This window comes from Andrena cerasifolii, chromosome 1 (assembly GCF_050908995.1).
Source record: "Andrena cerasifolii isolate SP2316 chromosome 1, iyAndCera1_principal, whole genome shotgun sequence".
Lineage (NCBI taxonomy): Eukaryota > Metazoa > Arthropoda > Insecta > Hymenoptera > Andrenidae > Andrena > Andrena cerasifolii.
The window spans coordinates 31,148,384-31,169,850 of record NC_135118.1 but is presented as its reverse complement, the minus strand read 5'-3'; the positions used below and the strand labels follow the sequence as shown (position 1 = coordinate 31,169,850).

Below are 21,467 nucleotides of genomic sequence, written 5' to 3'. Positions count from 1 at the left end.
AGATAGACTAACTGTCTTTTCTGTTAATTAATCTTTCTAGTTAAACACTCTTGGGATCTTAGTGTGTGTGTGTGTGTGTGTGCAGTGTACACGCGTTTACTGGATCGCCATACAATACATCAGCGGCTGTCAACTTTACCTTCCAAGTAGAATCTAATCTGCACAATACTGGCGAACAAAAAGCGTCGCCAAGAAATAGGTTCTCGACGATGGTTGGCCGTAGCCTCACTTGACTTGACTAGCTTGGCTTGGCGCTGGCGTCGGCTCGTTTCCCATTATGGCGTTTCACGCACACACAACGCCACTCAGTGATGCCAAAATCGTGGGACAAATGCTTACCCCCACTATGACCTACCGTCGTCTCCCACTTTCTTTCCATCGCACTGCACACAAGCATATCCCTACTCCTGTCCATGTGAGCTGTCTGTTCGGCTGCCAACAGCTGCCGAGCACACAGCAGACAGGAGTAAGGATATGCTTGTGTGCAGTGCGATGGAAAGAAAGTGGGAGACGACGGTAGGTCATAGTGGGGGTAAGCATTTGTCCCACGTCCCACGATTCTGGCATCACTGCTCCCTCTGTAACTGCTAAATCTAACCTTACTTTCGTTTCTCTGAACGGGTGAACAGAAATTTATATTTGCATATTTTGCTTTTGTAATGAAAAGGTCATATTAAAATTACATAAAAAAAAACACTCTCGCAGAGCAAAAAAATGTTTCGAACAGTTCAAAGTTCAAAGACATAACCTAACCGCGAGAACGCTATTCAAAAAAGGGCACGGGCATAGGGACAACGCATTTTTCAGGGCACGGTAATTGGGACAAAAACCTGTATTTTTATTTCAATTAAAAAAATATGAAAAATGAACATTTTCAACCCGAAAAAATGCCTTAATATAGAGAAAAGTTCAAAACAGCAATATAAATTTTCACCGAGCAAAATTAAAGTAAGAGAAGTCAGTAATTAATTCCTTCGCGAGTAAGTCAGCGTCAAAGCACGGTAATTGGGACATCTACTCTATTTCCACGCGGAACGGTCTGCGTGCCGTTTCGTTTCCCACCTTGGCGTTGATTGGTTGACGTCGCGGCGCCATCGCGCGGATGCGTGGCGTTCCCCCACCGCTAATTATCATGAGGCGTATGGGATTTCCTGCCCACCCTGGTGCGATCACACTCTTAAAATGGCTACTGTTTTCTTCCCCGTCTGCTACGTCAAATTTAATATCCTCTGGCGAAAGCCAAAAGCACCCTGCGCTCTCTACTGGCATCTAAAAGACCGTATACTTTCATCATCAGCTCATAGATGGCGGAAGTATCGACCATGGTTGTAGTGGAATACGTGCGTGAGGCGCTGTTGCCACTTTACCTATTCGCACGAGCGCGGGTTGCAAGATAAAATGCTGACCCTGTATTTAGGTTAGTTACTTCCCTAATCTACAGAGAATAATGATACAGTCGCGTTGAAAGCGACTTATATAAGAATCTCTTTTATTACTTCTCAAGCAGGTTTATATACAGTGAATTCCATGATGTTATTGAAATGGCAGTATGCATGGTCGAGATACAGTATGCTGAAAAATACACATCAAGATCGTGGATCTTTACCAGTTCTTGTTATCAGATTTTTATTAATTTATTCATATATCCATTTCTCTGCCCAAGATGCCCAGTCAACGACATCCTTCTTCCCCTCTCCGAACCATAACTTAATCTCCTTATTAGCAGACTCGACAGAGTCAGATCCGTGGATAATATTGCGTCCGACTTGTATACAGAAATCACCACGAATCGTTCCAGGTGCAGAATCCTTCGGATTCGTTTCACCCAACATCACACGGCCAGTTTTTACTGCGTTCAAGCCTTCCCATACCTAAAAAGTAGTTACAAAATTAACACAAAATTAGGAGAAACGTATCTGCAAGTTAGATATAAAGAATCACTCACCATTGGTACAACTGGTCCTGAACTCATGTACTTAACTAAGCCTGGGAAGAACGGTCTGGCCGCTAAATCTGCGTAATGTTGTTTCAGCAGATCTTCGGTTGGCTGGTACAGAGAAAGTAAAATGCCACTACAAGTTAGCGTTATATCGAAGCCATAGATCGCACTACTTATTAAATAACACAATGAACATATAACGCCAGTGGTTCTCAGGCTACGTGCCAAATGGAAATTACAAAGTACAAATTCCTACAGCCCAGTTTATTATAACAAATAACAAACGAAAATAACTTCTTTTTCAGTCACTCATCAAAATTTCCGTACTCTAATTATCTAAACTATATTATCCCGAGGCAATAAATTATTATGTCGAGGGAATTCAATCGGCAAGGTCACGGTAACGTCTGTTCAGTCCCAGATCGAGGAAAACACGACAGGTGTTTTTGCAACGGAAGCGTGTAGAAATACTCCGCGTGAAAAGCCACGGAAAATGACAATGCCGGCAGGAAAGCGGCGTCCACGTGGCCGCATAAAATTAAAGGCTGCACGCTTTTCGGAAAGACGTGTGGAGAAACTTACCCACACCATATTCAGCGCTACGAGTTTGAAGCCCTTATCCTCGAAACGCTGAATTATCTTGCCGACGAGGCCACGCTGGACGCCGTCGGGCTTCACCATGATGAACGTACGCTCCTTGTTTTCTGCCATGATTAATTTGCAAACTAAACGTAATAAAGTGAGAATCGAACACAAGACCATGCAACGCCGGCACAAGCAGCGAAAGAGTGAGGAGTTGAGGACGGAGAAGCGGATCGAGTCTTCACTTATCGCATTCTTTCAGCGTGGTGGGGAATTCGCTCTTGGCCTCTCCGCCGTCTTGGCGCTCGCGTATGACCTCCAGGAATGGCCACATTTCTGCTTCGCGACCCATCTCGTTCTTTTAAATCGAAAAGCATGGAAGATCATCCTGAATTTTAAATACCTAACAATTACAGAAATTACGCCCATTACTGTACCCACTGAATATAATTGTACAATACCCTGTCAGCTGTTTCTTTAATTCTTTCTATCTCGATATTCTGCATGCCCATAGGCAACGGCTACTTTTCTCTGGCCACCGAAATAGCACCTAATCATATGTTTTAATCTATTTCCGAGCGCAATTATCTGCACGCATTATATAACGAATTAGCATTAATTCGCGAGAAATGTTGCGAAACTGCGGGGCTCGGGAAATACAATGGCCGAGCTTGTAGAGCGCGATTATCGTCTACAACGGCCGTGACGTATTTCCCGCGCGTGCAGCCGCACGAGTCTCCGACCCGGAATACGTGCATCGATTGGGTTTTCGCGTCGGTCAGTGTTACGTATTCGTGGGCCACGTTATGCTCGGGCTTTCGCGTCTCGTTGACAGGGTGTCGTCCGCGAAAGACTGACCCATCGGGACACGGAGTCTCGAATAGAATCTCGAGCGAGTCGGGTGGTATCCGTGGGCCCCGCTGAATCTCGCTTTCCCGTCGGCTTGACGTCGTTCCTGGCCAGTTCGACGAGAGTGCTTGAAAATTCATGATGGCGCGCGCTGAGAGATCGCGCTAGTGCCTGCGGACGTGAGTGCTGCGCGGACCTGTGTTTTTGTTTCGGATCTTCGAGGGGCAAGAGAATCGCGCACAGATCCGACTCGTCGCGGCTCCTGGATAACCAATATCCGCGTCTCGACCGAGGACTCCCGTACGGGCGACCAGGAAAATCCTCGAACCGTCCCTGTTGCCCGCGTATCGTTTCTTATGGTGGCCGTGATCATGCAGGCACAGCAGCAGCCACCGCAGCAACAGCAGCCGAGCCATCAGCAGATCGCTGGCACCAGCGTGATTCTCAAGATGAACGAGATACAACAGCTTTCGACAGTCGGTACGTAGCGAAGTAATCTCAACTGCGTACCGCGAGGATCTAACGCTCTCGTTAACGAAAGTTAGTATCGAATGGGTGATGAGTCTGCGAATATTCCTTTTCAACGATTCATTCGAATCGTCCGCATGGAAGCAAGACGCGGCCGTGCAGTTCGGCGTTTCTATGGATACTTTATTGATTTAGGAATTGCTGCTAATTTGTTGGGGCATCTTGGTGGTCGAAAGTCGCGTTATGTATGCGTGTACCATGCACGTGTGTTATTTATGGAAAAAGAGGTTAATACTTGAACGATTGGGCGATAATAAAGTCGTGTGAATATTCAAACGCTCGTGTAATTCGATAGGTCTGAGAGAAATTACGTGCTCCAAATGTTAATCGCACAATTGTTTCAATGGCGGATTCGAGATTATTTGCCGATTGGGAATTTTATTTTGTTGCTTTGTGGATGGGGTATTGCCAGGTTTAGCGTTGCTTCCTGTATATTTCTTTCCCCTTTTCAAGAACCCACCCTCCCTTAACTCCCTCTCCCCTCACGAAGTTCGTCCCTGCTTCATCAAAGCGATGGAATATTCCACTCGGTATATACCTATTCCATCTGCTTTCCGCGCGAAAGAGTGGGGGCCAACCGTCCCTTCGTGTATGACAGTGGTTCTTCGAATCTTTTGGACTTTTAACCCCCCTATTCAAGGTTGCGACGAAATAACAAAATTTTAAATTTAATCCATTGATCCCTGCTGTACTTATAACAATTATTACTGCTGTTGTGAAATCGCATATATCGGATATCGTGATAATAATTTTTAGGATTACGGGCACTTTGGACTACACACACCAAAGTGCATGTGTTGCTACAATCGTGTAGCGAATGTCACACGTTCAGTATGTAAAGTGGGAATTGCAATCGAGTAAAGAGTTTCGTTTTTTCATGACAGTACAGATTTTAGGTTAAAAATGTGCTTATACGGGTGCCTGAGAACCACTGGCGCAGCTTTAGTCGCCCAATCACGTAGACCAAGTTACACGCGCCACGTGAATGGTAAAATTTATTTTATTTACACTAGATAACTGTGGGTCTCTACTTCGAGTAATTATCTGCAATTAATGTTTCTACTTTGAATACTTAATGCCAGTTGCTTTTAAAAATTCCTAATAATCAGATTTAGTAAATTAAGAGCTAGGCAAAGTTTCCCAGAAATGTTCGCGCGAGAAGGCCTGACAAACTTGAGACGTTATTTCCACGAGCTCACTGGTAATTAAATCATGCGCGTAACATCATCAAGCAATAAAAATACAGAGCATTTTGAGAAGTGAAATTTCTTTAGACGACTATTATCAGAATCGCCTCCACATATTAAAATCAATGACCCAGCAAAACGTCACTGACAACGAAAAACAGAAGATTAGGGACGTGCAGGTGACTAGAATTACCTGAGTCATTCCTTGGTCCAGAAATTACACCGTCACATGGACATGGAAGCTTGTAATTTTCGAATACCTGCGCTGAAATTCCAAAAACTCTATATTCCACACGTTACCGTGACCTTTTGCTATCAAAATTGTACAGAGAACAAAATTTGCTGGAGTTACAATTCGTGTCATGCAGAAAGCCAGCACTCCCAGCTGCATAAGTTATTCCACTCTAACTGAGCCTAAAAAAAACACCCGCCCCGAAGTTTATAATCCTCACAAGGGATGAAAGTCGCGGAAACGTGGGGCGCCGGATTCAACGTCTACGCTCCTAAGCCGGTCGGTCTTCCTTACATCCCCCCCCTTCTGCCCTCTGTCTTGGCCACAGCAACGCAGGAGTCCGCCATGGCGGTTGAATCGACCAATCGGCTGGCTCCTCGATCTGGCGGGGACAGCCTGGCCGAAGCGTAACCCGACAGGGGAGCACGAACGACGCAGTGTGTATAGGAGCGAGGAATTATAAGTGTCGCGTAAAACTGTGTACGGTGGCGGTCAAAAGAAACTTCGCGAACAACACGCGACAACAACACAAAGAATAAAAGTGACTCCGGATAATCAAGAAGACGCGCGTTAGGAGGAAGAAGAATCGAGACAATCAATTCCCGTGCGTCGAGAGATCTCGAGAGTTGTTGCGTGGAAACGGCGTGTGTGCGTGCGGTGCCGGGAAAAGATCGAAGCCAACGCGTTCGGCGAAATTCGTCTGCGGGCAAAATGAGCCTGAGACTTGTCGAGAAGAAAGAGACGGTTCTGAAAAACACAAGCGCCATAATTGGCAACGTGGTGAACAGCTCGGATGACGTTTGCAATGGGACCGTCGAGTGGCAAAACGGGCAAAATGTTCTGGTCGTGGCACAGGACACCCAGGGCAAGGAGCTGATCGCTATTGCCGACAATCAGACCATCAACGTCGCAGTTGATTCCTACTGTTCGTAATTTACTTCGATCGCAATACCCTCCCCACTATCCCGTCTCTCGCGATTCGAGTTAATAAAAAATCGATAACCGTTGATCAACCTGCTGGCTCATTTAGGAGTTTAGGATACTAGCTACGTAGTATCCGGAAACTGGATTAGGCACGAGATACGCAACGTGCTTCGGCATCGCGTATATTAGTCTCCCATTTCGCGCTACATTTCTAAATATTGTTCTATGTTTCAGAATTTTAAACGAATGTTATTCTTCTGATATCGTGGTTTTGGTTTCATCGCGGTTTCCAGGTGTCGCGTTTGCGTCTTTTGTTTGAGTACACCGGAAGTGGCCATTTTCGTATTCACAACGCATTTCACTGATTTCCAATTGTGCCGCGAATTGCAGTGCCTCGCATCGGCATGGCGCGTTTTTCGTTGTTTTCGAAAGGCAAGCGTACGCGCACGAAAAAATTACGTGTAAATCGTTTGCATAGTTGCGAGAAAGCGGACGAGATTAGGCGCCATATGCCGGCGGCTCGAAAAATGACACGTGTTTCCGGTCGGGCTTCAAAGAGTCTTTGAATTTGCGGAAGCCATTCCAAGCAATAAATTATAAATGAGAAATTCGCGTGAATGATTGTAGGGGAGATATACTACAGAATTTAGTTTTAAAGACGTTTGGTTTTGTTTGTTTGCAGGGTTGCTGGAACTCGCTCATCGGGAGTATCAAGCGGGGGACTATGAGAATGCAGAGCGACACTGCATGCAGCTTTGGAGGCAGGAGACCAATAACACGGGGGTCCTACTGCTGCTGTCTTCGATTCACTTCCAGTGCCGAAGACTGGAAAAGTAAATATCTCTCTTTCGTCGAGTCACCACGGATTTCATTCATACGCTAATCAATTTTTTCTTTATGTCGTTTAGGTCCGCTCATTACAGTAGCTTGGCGATAAAGCAGAACCCCTTGCTGGCGGAGGCTTACAGCAACCTGGGGAATGTTTTCAAGGAACGTGGTCAGCTGCAGGAAGCATTGGAAAACTATCGGCACGCCGTTAGACTGAAACCAGATTTCATCGACGGTTACATCAATCTCGCAGCAGCGCTAGTGGCTGCTGGGGATATGGAACAAGCGGTTCAAGCATACGTGACTGCGCTACAATACAACCCAGTAAGCCATAGCTTCGGGTGAAATTTTCCTCTGAGCAACATTTTTCTTTCACTGCAAAGAGTGACCCCAAAAAATAGCCTCTTTTTGGTCCCACGATTTTGGAACTGAATTTTATGCGAAACGATACCTTATGATGAGACATCAATCACACGAAATTTTCAAGTTAACATATTGGGTAGAAGATATGCCGAAATTTCGCAAGCTTTTTCGCCTCATAACTCTTCAACGAAAATCCTATTCCTAAATTCCAAATTGGTACCTACCATCAAACTCTACAGTACTTTCCGTAAATAGAAGTTTCGACCCCTAAAAATGCTTTCCCAGAGGAAAAGTTTACATATCGCTTCTTCCTTTACCTTAAACTATACTCGAGGAGTGATTCCTCGAAATGCCACATTTCCATATAGACGAAATTTTCAATAACCACCAAAACCTGGTAGCTATGTTTATTAAAAAAATTCTGTTTTTGTTAGTACATTCTATTCTTTACGCGTATTTTCACTTCAATTTTTCTGAAAGGAATTAAACCTATTTCGTAGCGTTTTGCGCCACTGCGGGATGTAATTTAACATTATTAAGACGATGCTATCAAAATGTGCTTCAAAATGGAAATGTGCCCTTTTGGAAAATCACTCCTCACTTGCTTCGGAATATTTCCAAGAGGTTTATCGGCCCGTGCTCTTACGAACCAACTACATCGCACTGTTTTCCGTGTTACAGGATCTTTACTGCGTGAGGAGCGATCTTGGTAATCTTTTGAAAGCATTAGCAAGACTTGACGAAGCCAAGGTAGGTTTGCTAGTCGACTGCACATTGTTGTAAATTAATCTAACGTCTGGCGCGCATGTACGTATGCATTGGTACCGCAGTCGCTCTTCAGGATACTAGCCGCTTGCTGCGAAGCTTCAATGACCATTTTCTCTCTCTCCTTCGGCAAGGTACAAATGCATCTCGTACGATGCGCACAAGCGCTAGCTAGCAGGTCCATGGAGTGGCCAGGAACCAGCAGAGTATCCGCAACATTCAAACGGAAAGCCTTTGCTCTTCGCGGCAAAATGTGCGCGCGGCGCGCGATGTCCTGCTGTCGGAATGCGATCGTTTTTCGCGAGCATACACAGAGATCTAGAATTTCGCTGGCAGGCTGTACATCGCGCGCGTCTCTCCTCACCTAACCAATTGAACAGCCGCGCTTGGTGTTCTCCTCCTGTCTGGTTTCTCTTCTTGATTAAGGGTTAGCGAGCGTAACTAGACATCAAGCGCGGCGCACGAGGGCTTTTAGTCTAACATCAGCTGGAAACAGTATGAAATCCCTCTGAGCACGGCGCGGTTTGCAATAACACCGCTGCAGACAGCAATGGGACCTTTCTGCGTCTCTCTCTTGGTGTTATCGCAAAGTTTAACCAGAATTTGTCGGTTCTATCACAGCGAGGGCTGTATTTTTTTCTTCTGTTTTCAAATTCCTGATACACGAAGAGTGTTTTACATTGATGCTTTTGTTTACTTTGTTTTAGCAAGCTACGATAGAACCTGCAGCGCGCGACCATAGCGGTTAAGACCATCTCATTTGATTCAGCTCATTCTGAATATGTGTATTTGCCTTTAGGTATACCGATCCGTTACGTACATACGTGGACAAATGCGACCTTTTCTTTCCAACCTTGAGAGTAATGAAATTTGTGTGTACGGTTGATGATGTTTGCGCGAGATCACTTGACGGAACCCTTATCGCGCGGCGCTCTTTTGTTTAGAAGCTAAGAATGAACGGAGGCGATCGGTGGAGCTGTTGGGAATCGTGACGCGTGGATTGTTCCTGAAAGATGTTTCCCCGCAAGTGGAAACTCACGGGATTTCTTGAACTCCTAAGAGTTTCGCTCGGTTGCAGTGGTGATAGAGCAATGAAGTCAAGTGGTCTGCTTCTCTCACGGCAGCGCGGCGCGGCGATTGTCGATAAGCGAGTAACCGCGGCCAGTACGAGCCCGCGAAATGTTTGCCAATGGAGAATTCAGTATGAACTACTTAGTTTCTTTTTTCCGCCGTAATTCTCAAACGGTGCTGTCCGCGACCGGTGCTTATCGATGAAACTAAACGCAGCAAGGGGAAAGGCCTTCCGTTGAATTTCCTGCCACTCTTAACCGCTCTCTAGTCCGCTCGGTCGCTCTTTCGCTCAGTACTCTCTGCCACCAGCAATGCACACATGCGCTCCGAAAAGAAAATTAAAATAATTCAAGTCTGCCACTAAGATTTGGCCACGCGGGGTTGTAAAGAAAATTCCGAAGCCCTTGCCAATTAAATTCAAGTACAGTGGAACATCCATTACTCGATCTAACGAAGAAATATGATACTTTGGGTAAGAGAACGCTCACTTTTTGAGTAAAAAATATACATGAACAGTAGAATTCTAGTTTTACACACTTTTACTTTATACACACGATTATAAGTCAGTTAATCAGAATTCAAATTTAATTTTTAGCCACTGGATCGATATTCCCTGTTTTAAGCATCGATCGTCTTCAGCTCAGTGGCGCACTCAGGATTTAGTATTGGAGGGAGCAGAGTTGACCGCAGAAAAATATTTTTAACCCAGTAAAATCAGTAAAATTCATTAGGTGATTATAAAATTTTATTTAAGGATTAAAATCCAGTTTTCTTTTTGCAAAGCTCTTGAGTCACTTCAGTCGTGCTTATATTAATCTCTTTTTTTCTTTGGGGAGTGCCGGGACCCGTTGGCTCCCTCTCTGGGTGCGCCACTGCTTCAGCTTCTAGTCTTTCCCACGACTTTCGGAATTAGCTGCAATAGTTACCAACTGGTTCCATGAGGAATAGGAATACTAAATAAAGTATATTCGAATGGTGGAGGTTCTACTGTACCGCGTTCATTTCAATGGAGAAGAAGAGGCACTGCGACTTCCGGGAATGTCCCCAGTAGGACCCAAAATTATTTTCTTCCGCCGGTCACAGCTGCCTGCACTGTATGCTACAAAGAAGGCAAAGCGCGCGCGATGTTCTAGCAATGGTGGCAGACGTTCTTAGCGAAACGCGCCCCTTTGACCGGCACGCCTTGATTAGGTATCTCTCTCTCTATACGTATTTGAGAAAAAAGAAAGTAAAAAAAGAGAGGCAAAAGTTGAGGCGAAGAAGTATCAAGTGAAGAGACATTAACGCAGCTGTCTTATTGTTGTGGATGGGATGGTCAACTCTAGGAAGGGAAGTCGCGGAGCAATGTGAGATTGGTCTCGGTTACCATGGGTTCCTTCGTCAAAGGGTGAATCTGAATCTGGTTATTCAGTAACACACTGTCTCTCGGTCTAAGTTTATTATGAGAGCTTGCGAGCCGTACCTACCGTCAACCTACCGAAGGGTACACTGCAGGTAATGTAATTCCCAAGGCCGATCTCTGAACAATTCCGTCAGACCGTCGCCGATTGGCTCCGTTGTTCCACGAGATTGAAAGTTGGATTTCAATGTTCTCCTGGTGTTTTCATTCACCCCCTCTGGACCGAAAGGCGCACGATGCCTTATTACTTCTATATGAATTGTACCAACTTCTGTGTCGCCGTTGCGCTGTTCTTCTCCGTCCCTTCGGATACGGGATCGAGGAGAAGAGACTGCCTCGGGAAAAAGGACGAGCAGCTCCTGGTGCATACTTGTAAAGCTCATCCAACTTTGTTTCTAACCGTTTCCAGTGCCTCCTCTCGACCACCAGCCGTCCATCCATGCTTCACCGTGTCCCGATATAGAGATCGGCCGACTGTAAATGCCCTTTTACTTATTGTTTAGGTACGGATTACTCTGTTTTTTGATATGATGCAGCCCGCCCTCTCGGCACGCGCGATGCACGTCCCTGCTTGACCCATAGGAGCGTCGTCACGTAAAGGGGAACTTGAAAATTTTCTGTAACCAAGGGACGTTACCGTCGATCTTCGTTATAACCTTGATGTAGCGCGTGTTGGGCGCACGCACGTAGGCTAGATAGGCGCACGAGTGATCGTGCGTTAAACATGTTTGTTCAAGCACACCGACCTGTGGACGGGGGAAGCTTCGTGGTGAATTGGCTGAGTGACGATCACGATGACACACACGATGGTGATAATGGCGAAGGGGCGTAGTGCGTGCCGTCGAGTCCACCGGACGCATTTCGGAGAATCGATGGACACGACACGAAACGTCCGTACCGCTTATGTTTCCACGATGACGTTTCTAGCGCGCACCTTAGAACCCCTCTTCCTAATCTCTCATCAGATCCCTGCCCCCTATGTACACGTTAAATGATTTTCGCAGTGTGGGCCTCGTTCTCTCTGCCTCCGTCCAGTTCTCCGCTACCTACTCGACCTTGCGATCGTAGCCGAAGCGTCTACGATAGCCGGAATGTTCGGGGAAGCTTTGGGGTAGCCGAGCAAGATACGCAGCCCCGCCGGGACTAGAGATGTTCGCCCTTCGAGGATTTAATAGTCTGCGTTCTCGTCGGCAGTGCTCTTCTGGCATGTTTCGAGCCGCGAATTTACAATTTGCATTCGCAATTCAGTTACATTTAATTGCATTAATGGAGTATCGATGGAGCTTACAAGGGGTGGTCTAATGTGTCCTTGTTCCAATTTCGATTTACCTCTGTGGGATACATACTGGGTGCTACGCGATAGAGTCAACGCTTGAGAAACTTCTGTGATTTGTATTCTTATACGCTGCTTATGTTTTACACATAGCATATGTTCTAACAGTAGGTGATGGATCGAAGGAGGATGCTTCAGGAGACTTTCCTTGTTAGAGCCAGCGTTGATACTCTTGCGAAACTTGCCGTGAACGAAGCCTGGCAGCTGTTAAGAAATTGCGAAAAGCTTGCGGTAGAAAGCAAGCGTCCGTTACAAGTACAGAGTCCTAATTGACGTTGCCAGCGTGTTCCCATCGCGTGTCTTGTTTCGCCTCGTTGCAATGTTATCTGTAAACGCGGTCAGAGGGAACGGAGGGCGCAAGGGGCGAGTGGATAAGAGCTGAGAAAGGGAGTCAGAGAGGACGAAGGCGACGAAGTAAATGTGTTTTCTGACTGAGGTGTTTTTCGAGGATGGTGAAGTGTGTGAAAAGCTGCGGCGCGGCGAGGAGAGGTCGGGCAGTGCGCGCGGCGCGTCCCTGACAGGACGCGAGCATCACGCGTCTAACACGTTCTCTGTCCTCTAGGCTTGCTATCTAAAGGCGATCGAAACGCGCCCGGACTTCGCCGTCGCCTGGAGCAACCTTGGCTGCGTGTTCAACGCCCAGGGCGAGATATGGCTGGCGATCCATCACTTTGAGAAAGCCGTCGCTTTGGACCCGAACTTCTTGGACGCGTACATCAATCTTGGCAACGTGCTCAAGGAGGCGAGAATCTTTGATAGGTGAGGAATAGGTCTATGTTGTAATAGCGGTGAGGAAACAATCGATTCGGGAGGGAGGGAAAGTTACACGGATTAAGGTGAATGTCCCCGTTTCTGATCATTTCGTATTTTTCTTATTATTATATGAGTTACGTTTGTACTATAGTTGCAAGAAAATAATTCTAAATTATTTAAACATGTATTTTTACTAATAGTTAAAAATCTTGAAATATGTTTCTTAAATAGTTTTTAAATTGGTTGATTTATTATTAAAGAATTATTCAATTACTCTGCAAATTTTGATCACAAATTTTTTACACCTTTATGAGGAGCTACCTCTTAGGGGGTTACCGCAGTCAGTAAGGTCAGAAAAAGAACGATTCTTTGGGAATTTATTTCAGAAAGTACATGCATATTTGTATGCAAAGGTTTTTGTACTCAGATGAGGAACACTTTAACAGGTTATTATTCATCTATTAACAGGACATTCACCTTAGATGATGAATGGGCATCGACTGTTTTGAATATTTAGGGGTGTATATTATTCTAAGGGAGGATATCTGGCGAGTATTTAGTAATAGGTACTTGACGAACAAGAGATGCTCGCATTGCGTTCGAACCCATTTCTACTTTGATCAAATATTGTCCGATTCTTAGTATTCAAATTATTATCAAAGAGTGCGTTCCAACCCATCACTACTTTGATCAAATATTGCCCGATTTTTAGTATTCAAATTATTATCAAAGAGTGCGTTTAAACCCATCACTGCTTTGATCAAATATTGCCCAAATTTGAACATCCAAATAATTAGCATAGAGTGACTTGTACAAAAGTATTCGCAAATGTGTTCGAACCCATCACTAGTTTTACAAAATATTGCCCAATTTCGAGCATCCAGGTCAGTAACACAGAGTGAGTTGCACAAACAAAAATACTCGCGATGCGTTCGAACCCATCACTACTTTCACTGAATAACATCCAATTCTGCATATCCAAGTCAGCAATGAAGAAAACGAGTGGGAAGTCTCCCAAATCGATTTTTCCTAGGATCCCAGTACACACTCTTCAGTTTGTCTTCCGTTTTGGCTCGCGTTGCCCTGTCAGCGTTCAAACGATAACAATAACAGAGCAATCATTGGCGAGATGCTAACTCTTCGTTTATAGCAGCCGTTCCCGCAAATGCACAGTTTGATCAATCGTCGCCTTCATCTTCCCATTGGCGTCGGTTTTAAAGTCTGTGCTAGAGCAAAGTGGCTTCATAGTTATTCCTTTAATGTTCCATGCCAACGTTAATGGTAGTAAGAAGCCATACAATTCAACTTCAACGCGGCCAAATTCATTGCAGGCCATAACAGTTTCACTGCATACCCGTACACACCCCCGCATATTAATGTGGACGAGCCTGAAATACAAACGATCCTTTACATACTGTATACGGGGAATACCGAGATCATCGCGGTCCCACGCGTTTCGTTTCTGAATGCGTCCGCTGAGAAACCGCGAGGCAAAGCGCATGAGCCGGCATGTAAACACCGAATCGATATTCATACGACGCGCTTTCAAGTTCATCGTCCTTTGTCTCTCCAGAGCGACGTCCGCGTGCAACTTTCTTCCGCGCGAGCCACCGAGCACATTCAGGCGCGTGTGCCTGAAAACCGCCGCCTTCCTTCCATTCTGAGTCTTATTTTGTTATTTAATCATTGTTCCAGTGGCATCCCGTTCCCGTCAACAGTATCGCACATTCCAGGACACCCTGTATAATCAGCAACATAAATTTACACGCGTCCTTAATGCGCAACGTTACTCGCCCCCGATCTCGCACATATTGCCCTCCCACGCGGGGGTGGGTAACGAGGGGGCGCCTTGGCAACGCGAAAAATGGCCCCGATAATGTCCCTCCCGGATTCGTTGTTTACGCGTGTCCGCGGAGCCGAGAGGAGGCATCTCCGCCGTTACGCACCGTAGCCAGAGAAACTCGACGACAGCTATCGATTCCAAGACTCGCTCCGCCCCCCACGAGGGCGAACCCTTTGCCTCCTCATGGGGGGAGGGTGTACCATTCTTAACCGGGTATTGCCAAAAACCGTGGCTCGTGGCGAGTTTCGCGGCAGAGACCGGCTCCCAGTGCTCGCGCTCCTCCACCGTTCCTTTCTTTCCCTTCGGAATAGCCGATCCCTTTCCTTTGTATTATTTTTTTTTTATACACACACCGATCGATCTATCGTCGAGACACCGAAATGGAGGAGGAATGGACTGCCAGTGCGTTGTCGTGTACACGGTGATCTCGCCCTCAAGCACTATCGCACCCTCGTTACGCGTGCAATTGGAGCGGGCACTCGTGCGTTCCTCCACGCCTGGATGCATCTCTTGGTTCAAATATAGCCTGAAAAGGTTAATTCCAACACGCTGCTACTCGTTACTCGGCGATGGCGTGGCCTCGTGACACGTCGCCGTATAACTACGTCGCACGTGTCTCGATTCGGCTCGGGTGTGGTGTCGCGAACCGAACACAATGCTCTCAGAGTGACCGAGAATTTTCTGTTTCATTTGTTACGTTCGGGTTGGTTTGCATTGGCCGCAGTTACTATTTAGAAAATAACGTAGTCTTAAGGAGAATACAGCACGGTTTTAATGTTGCTGTAAGTAGATATTCTTCATATTTTTAATATTATTTTCTCTTCTTGCAACAGAGCTGTAGCTGCTTACCTGCGCGCACTGAATCTCAGCCCCAACAATGCGGTCGTGCACGGAAATCTGGCGTGCGTCTACTACGAGCAAGGGTAAGTTGCAGAATCTATTTTCTTAGTTATTGTTTCGTCATTTGAATCGTTCGAACGAATGTAAAACAGTAGGTCTTTGTGTGCTCCATAGGCTCATTGACTTGGCGATCGACACGTACCGCCGCGCTATTGAACTGCAACCGAATTTCCCAGATGCTTACTGCAATTTGGCGAACGCGCTCAAAGAAAAGGGACAAGTGGTGGAGGCTGAGGACTGCTACAATACCGCCCTTCGCCTCTGTCCCTCTCACGCTGATTCCCTTAATAATCTGGTACGTAGAGCTGCACGTTAAATGCTATTAATTCTTCACGGAAACTTAGAGGTCTAAAGCACACCCTATGTGACGTAAAAGCGAGCTGAGTTGAATGTTTTCATTGTAGGCCAACATAAAACGGGAGCAAGGCTACATCGAAGAAGCAACACGACTTTATCTGAAAGCGCTTGAAGTATTCCCCGAGTTCGCGGCAGCTCATAGCAATCTCGCTTCCGTATTACAACAGCAAGGGAAACTGAACGAGGCGCTGATGCATTACAAAGAGGCTATTCGCATTCAGCCGACATTCGCGGACGCTTACTCGAACATGGGCAATACCCTGAAAGAGATGCAAGATATCCAAGGAGCGCTTCAGTGTTATACGAGGGCCATTCAGATCAATCCCGCTTTCGCCGACGCTCATTCCAATCTAGCCTCGATTCACAAAGATTCCGGGAACATCCCCGAGGCGATCCAATCGTACAGAACCGCGCTGAAGCTGAAGCCCGACTTCCCGGACGCCTATTGCAACCTGGCGCATTGTCTGCAGATCGTCTGCGACTGGACCGACTACGAAGCCAGAATGAAGAAATTAGTTTCGATCGTAGCCGAGCAGCTGGACAAGAACCGGTTGCCCAGCGTACATCCTCACCATTCCATGCTTTATCCGCTGTCTCACGAGTTCAGGAAAGCGATTGCTGCTAGGCACGCGAACCTCTGCATCGAAAAGGTAAACGCATTTCCTTGTTACACTTTAATAGTTTCTGAAGGACCCCTATACACAATAGGCATTGCGAGATTTCTTAGAACCGATAATATCAATCGTTATCGTTTCAGATTCACGTTTTGCACAAGCAGCCGTACAAATATCCGCGCGAGATCGGCACCCGCCTAAAGATCGGCTACGTCTCGTCAGATTTCGGGAACCACCCCACCAGCCATCTCATGCAGTCGATCCCGGGGCTCCACGATCGGCAGATGGTCGAGATCTACTGTTACGCTCTCAGTTCCGACGACGGGACCACCTTCCGCGCGAAGATCGCCAGGGAGGCCGAGCACTTCATCGATCTGTCCCAGATCCCGTGCAACGGCAAAGCCGCCGATCGCATTAACTCCGACGGCATACATATTCTGGTGAACATGAACGGCTACACGAAGGGCGCTAGGAATGAAATATTTGCCTTGCGACCGGCACCGATCCAGGTGATGTGGCTCGGCTATCCGGGAACGTCTGGAGCGAGTTTTATGGACTATTTAATCACGGACGAGGTGACGTCGCCGCTGGAGCTTGCTAGTCAGTACAGCGAGAAACTTGCGTACATGCCGAACACGTACTTCATAGGAGACCACAAGCAAATGTTCCCGCATCTCAAGGAACGCCTCATTCTAACGGACAAGTTGAACATGAAGGGCAAAGTAGCGGACAACGTAGCCGTCATAAACGCCACCGATCTTTCCCCGATGATCGAGAACACCTTGGTGAAGGAGATCCGCGAGGTAGTCGTACCCGATGCCAAGAACAAGCCCGTAGAGATCTCGCTGAAAGTCGCGGAGCTGCCAACCACCACTCCTATCGAGACGATGATCGCTTCCGGGCAATGCCAGATGTCCGTGAACGGCGTCGTGGTTCAAAACGGCATGGCTACCACGCAGGTGAACAACAAGACGGCGACGGGCGAAGAAGTGCCTCAAAACATTGTGATCACGACGAGACAGCAGTACGGCTTGCCAGAGGACGCGGTTGTTTACTGCAATTTTAATCAGCTTTACAAGATCGATCCGCTCACGCTTCACATGTGGGCACATGTAAGTTTACTATAATTCTCGCGGTCGAGTAACTTTAGTTGGACTTGCCGATGAATTCAATGGTAAAGCTTTTGAAATCTGTCCGCTGTTTTCTTAGCACTGCTACTAGCTGATTAAATCTTCATGGTAGAGATCGTAATGTGAAATTTCAGATTTTAAAACATGTGCCAAACTCCGTGCTGTGGCTGCTGCGTTTCCCAGCCGTTGGCGAGCCGAATCTACAAGCAACGGCTCAGCAGTTGGGCTTGTCGCCCGGTAGAATTTTATTCAGCAACGTTGCTGCTAAAGAAGAACACGTGAGACGCGGACAGCTGGCGGACGTCTGCCTAGACACGCCGCTTTGCAATGGCCACACGACCAGTATGGACGTTTTGTGGACTGGAACTCCAGTGGTCACATTGCCAGGCGAGACGTTGGCTTCTCGCGTCGCTGCTAGTCAGTTGAACACCTTGGGGTGCCCTGATCTAGTCGCGCGAACACGACAGGAGTATCAAGATATCGCTGTACGTTTGGGCACTGACAGGGAATAGTAAGTAAAGCGAATTTGTAATTTGTTAAATAATATCGAAGTGGAAGGTTGCGGGCAGCGAGATCGCAGAGTTGGAGCATCTTTTTCTTATTTAATTTAATGTGCGACAATAACTCACTGCCGCGATGTTTCTTCCTACCACCCGTTTTCCATTTTAAGGCCGTCGCGCATTTTGGCGAAGCGCGGCGAAACTGATCGAAGAAATGAATAATAATTAATCGCCGCTACGCTTCGGTTTTGTTTTTCCTCTTCGCATCGCCAAAATGCGCGGCCTTTAGGAATTGCATTTTACCTAATTGAATTTCTTCCTTATTCAGCTTGAAAGCGACACGAGCCAAGGTATGGAAAGCGCGCTCCGAAAGCCCATTATTCAGCTGCAAACTGTACGCGCTGGGTATGGAGAAGTTGTACAGGAAGATGTGGGAGCGTTACGCGCGAGGCGAGAAGCCCGATCACGTGGCAGCCGTGGAGAAGATCGAGAGAGAGAAATTGACGGCTGCGTCTTAAGGACAGTCCCCCGCGACAATGGTTTTATTTATACAGCTTTAATTCCGCGAACGTCTGCTTTCCGGAACCATAGCATTTAAAAGGGAATGATGGATAGGATATTCGTTTCACGAAGCTGCGAGTCCCGCGTAAGAAAATCCTGTACACTCTGGCACTCGCCGTTTTTGTACGACAAATCCATCGAGCTTTAGATTATAAATAAGGGGGATGCCGAGCGACGTTTGAAAACACAAATTACGGGTTGTTATATTACACGAGTCATAAGAGATAATTATGGTCGTTGCCCCGGTGCCACGACCACTGTCTTTCACCCTGTTATTTATATACATCACACTTTTCGTAGAACCTTCTCGACGAATCGAGTCGACTGTAATTTCATATTTTTCGCTGATCGATTAGGCGGTGGTTGAGAAACGTAAGTCATTAACGTTATTTTTCTTTTTGTATCTGAGAGCAGCACAAGTGTACCGTACAGTGACGAGGTTCGTGTCGCTAATTATTTGCAACGCACGCAGAGGCGACGTTACTGTTTTCCATTGGAAATAAGTTCTCCATGGTTTCGGGAGTCCTTGACGCGTGACTCGTGGACGATCTCGAGGCAACTACGAACATGCTTCTTTCTGACCGCTCTCCGTCGCGTTCGCGGGTGTATATTGTTCGCCTATTCGCTTCGACTACGATTGAATCGTAAATGAAGCTTGGCCGCGGAAAGGAAGGTAAGAGTCAGAACGGGATAGGTTAATACGCATCAACATGTTAACGATTAGCATCAGCTGACAACAAAGAAATGTATTATATACAATCGACTAATGATATACGTGTAAATATTAAACAAAAAAACGAGAGAGGTGATCGTTTAGTTATTACTTTAGTTCGATAATGGAATTACGTAAATTAAGTCGTGAAACGTGTGAGCTAGAGAAAGACGTTGACTGTAGCGAACTCCTAAAAAAATGTACGTCTATATAGAATAAAAAAAAAAAGGATTTAGAATTAAGTAGTTGGAAGAATGCGGACGTGTTGTGTTGTGAGAATGCTTCTTGATGAGTATGCGGACTCGTGAAGTTCAATTTCTCTGTGAAAGATCCATTACTCTGTCTTTTGGTATAGGATCGAAGTTTTTCAGTAGACAAATACAGGTAATGCTTTAGACAACAAAAAAAACTCGCTTCGACTTTCTACATCTTTGTCCGCCACTTTCTTCTCGTTTATTCTGTACGCAAGCTCGCGGTGGAAGGGAAGACAGATGCGTTTTTAATTCATAAATACGTTTTCCTCGTATCTACCGAAGGAATTGTAGCGGAGTAAAGCCAGCGTTAATGTCCTATTCAATTTACTGTACGTGTGACCTCATCCGCCCACTATGTGTATTATCAACATTGCACGTTCTCGATAACGAGTAACTGTCCCATTACGCACAATTTACGTCGCAGATACAGATGTAAGAGTAGCATTAAAAAGAAACGTTTATTTCGGGCATCGCGCTAATGTTCTTAACGATGTAGAATCGAATGTAAATATTCGAATTCGACTGCTGAACTTTAATTTTTATGTGCGGCACGTTCTTGGCAGATTTAAGTTCGTTTAAGTTCGCAAGAAATTCGGAGTAAATTCAACGAAATTTAAAGTAGGGAGAAGTCTTGTGAAGTCGGTTGCTATTTAGGTCTCGCGGACATTCTTGGATTCTGTGCGACGAGTATGATAGCTTTTTTTTGTGAAGATTCGCGACTAAGAGCACAATATTTTTGGCAATACCGCTAAGAAATCTAGGAACTGTTGTGTCGTTTTCGAATGGAATTGTAATCTTTCTGTTTTATTTTGTTCAAAAATAAACAGCTTGATCGTTACTTTGCCCAAACGGGTGGTGATGGCTATTTCCATGAACAACGATTATCACGAATTCAGGTTTCCTTTATTAGCTATAGATTCCTCAAGTTCTATAAGGTTAACGATATTTATGGAACTTTTCTAAATAAAGTTGGAGCAAAGAGCGCGTGCAACTTGGACGGTTTACGCCTATGGGTGTTGCAAAACAATTCGTTTTGTCATTGATCGTCGGTGTTTTTTCCTGCAAATGTTTCTCGACCTTTTCACGTAAGTTGTGACTCAACGCTTTGATGACTGCAACACACCACATAAAAACACGATCAACTCGTATGCAAATGTACGGTAACGTTCGTCAACTATAAATAATGCGTGACGATCGCGTCCATTAAAGAAAAAACACTCGTGGATTTGGCAAAGGAGAAAAAGAAAAAAAACTCCGCGAAGCAACGAGGCCGGAACAACAAAATTTTTCCATTATAACCAATAGCTTCACGCAGGGGTTCTCAATCATTTCCAAATACTAAAGTCATTCCCTATACTCACAAAAAATAGTAATTATATAACTAAAAAGGCTAGCCTTATTTTTTATAAAACGTTTTTACTTCAATTAGGCTCAGGCATAATATCTAATTGCGGTGAAAATTTTGTAAAGAGGTTGATTTTCCATTTTTACGATTTTGCAATCGAACTTAACATCTACATGTTTTATTTACCGCACATTGCTATTTTCGGTATATCTATAAAAAAAAGTTCGTCCATCAGTCCCAAAATTATTGATCTTCGATAATTTATCCACAGGTAAAAGCAGACTGTCAGCGGGGTTCGTCAATTACCAAGTGAACAGCTCCCACATTAACGGGCGTGTAATATAATGTAACTCGCGAAGATGAATTTTCACGACCATTAGCCCGCTCTAACGAACGTGGAATCTCGTGGAAAGTGGATCATTTTCGCGAGCGCAGCGCGTCGCGAAAATTAGGTCATTCTCGCGGGCGTATAATTTACGGGGGAAAAAGGAGGGAAGC

At 45.7% G+C, this 21,467-nt stretch overlaps 2 protein-coding genes across 4 annotated transcripts; one reads left to right on the top strand and one right to left on the bottom strand.

Moving 5' to 3' along the window:
- Positions 1 to 1,472: 1,472 nt before the first annotated feature.
- On the bottom strand, positions 1,473 to 2,782 carry Awd (nucleoside diphosphate kinase). Its single transcript, XM_076824960.1, has 3 exons — positions 2,522 to 2,782; positions 1,946 to 2,047; positions 1,473 to 1,871 (listed from the first exon to the last, which is right to left on the bottom strand). The coding sequence occupies exons 1-3, from the start codon at positions 2,699 to 2,701 to the stop codon at positions 1,635 to 1,637; spliced, it is 519 nt and encodes a 172-aa protein (XP_076681075.1). The 5' UTR covers positions 2,702 to 2,782; the 3' UTR covers positions 1,473 to 1,634.
- A 452-nt stretch (positions 2,783 to 3,234) lies between these two features.
- On the top strand, positions 3,235 to 20,462 carry Sxc (O-linked N-acetylglucosamine (GlcNAc) transferase sxc). 3 transcript variants are annotated; one of them, XM_076824764.1, is made up of 11 exons: positions 3,235 to 3,850; positions 6,924 to 7,074; positions 7,150 to 7,393; positions 8,114 to 8,182; positions 12,563 to 12,759; positions 15,430 to 15,519; positions 15,611 to 15,791; positions 15,901 to 16,503; positions 16,611 to 17,579; positions 17,732 to 18,108; positions 18,426 to 20,462. In XM_076824764.1, exons 1-11 carry the CDS (start codon positions 3,727 to 3,729, stop codon positions 18,613 to 18,615), a joined length of 3,195 nt encoding a protein of 1,064 aa, XP_076680879.1. In that variant the 5' UTR covers positions 3,235 to 3,726; the 3' UTR covers positions 18,616 to 20,462. The 3 variants fall into 3 exon arrangements, with proteins under 3 accessions (XP_076680879.1, XP_076680869.1, XP_076680887.1); XM_076824754.1 differs by lacking the exon at positions 3,235 to 3,850 and adding an exon at positions 5,738 to 6,242; XM_076824772.1 differs by lacking the exons at positions 3,235 to 3,850; positions 6,924 to 7,074; positions 7,150 to 7,393; positions 8,114 to 8,182 and adding an exon at positions 11,210 to 11,557.
- Positions 20,463 to 21,467: the final 1,005 nt, after the last annotated feature.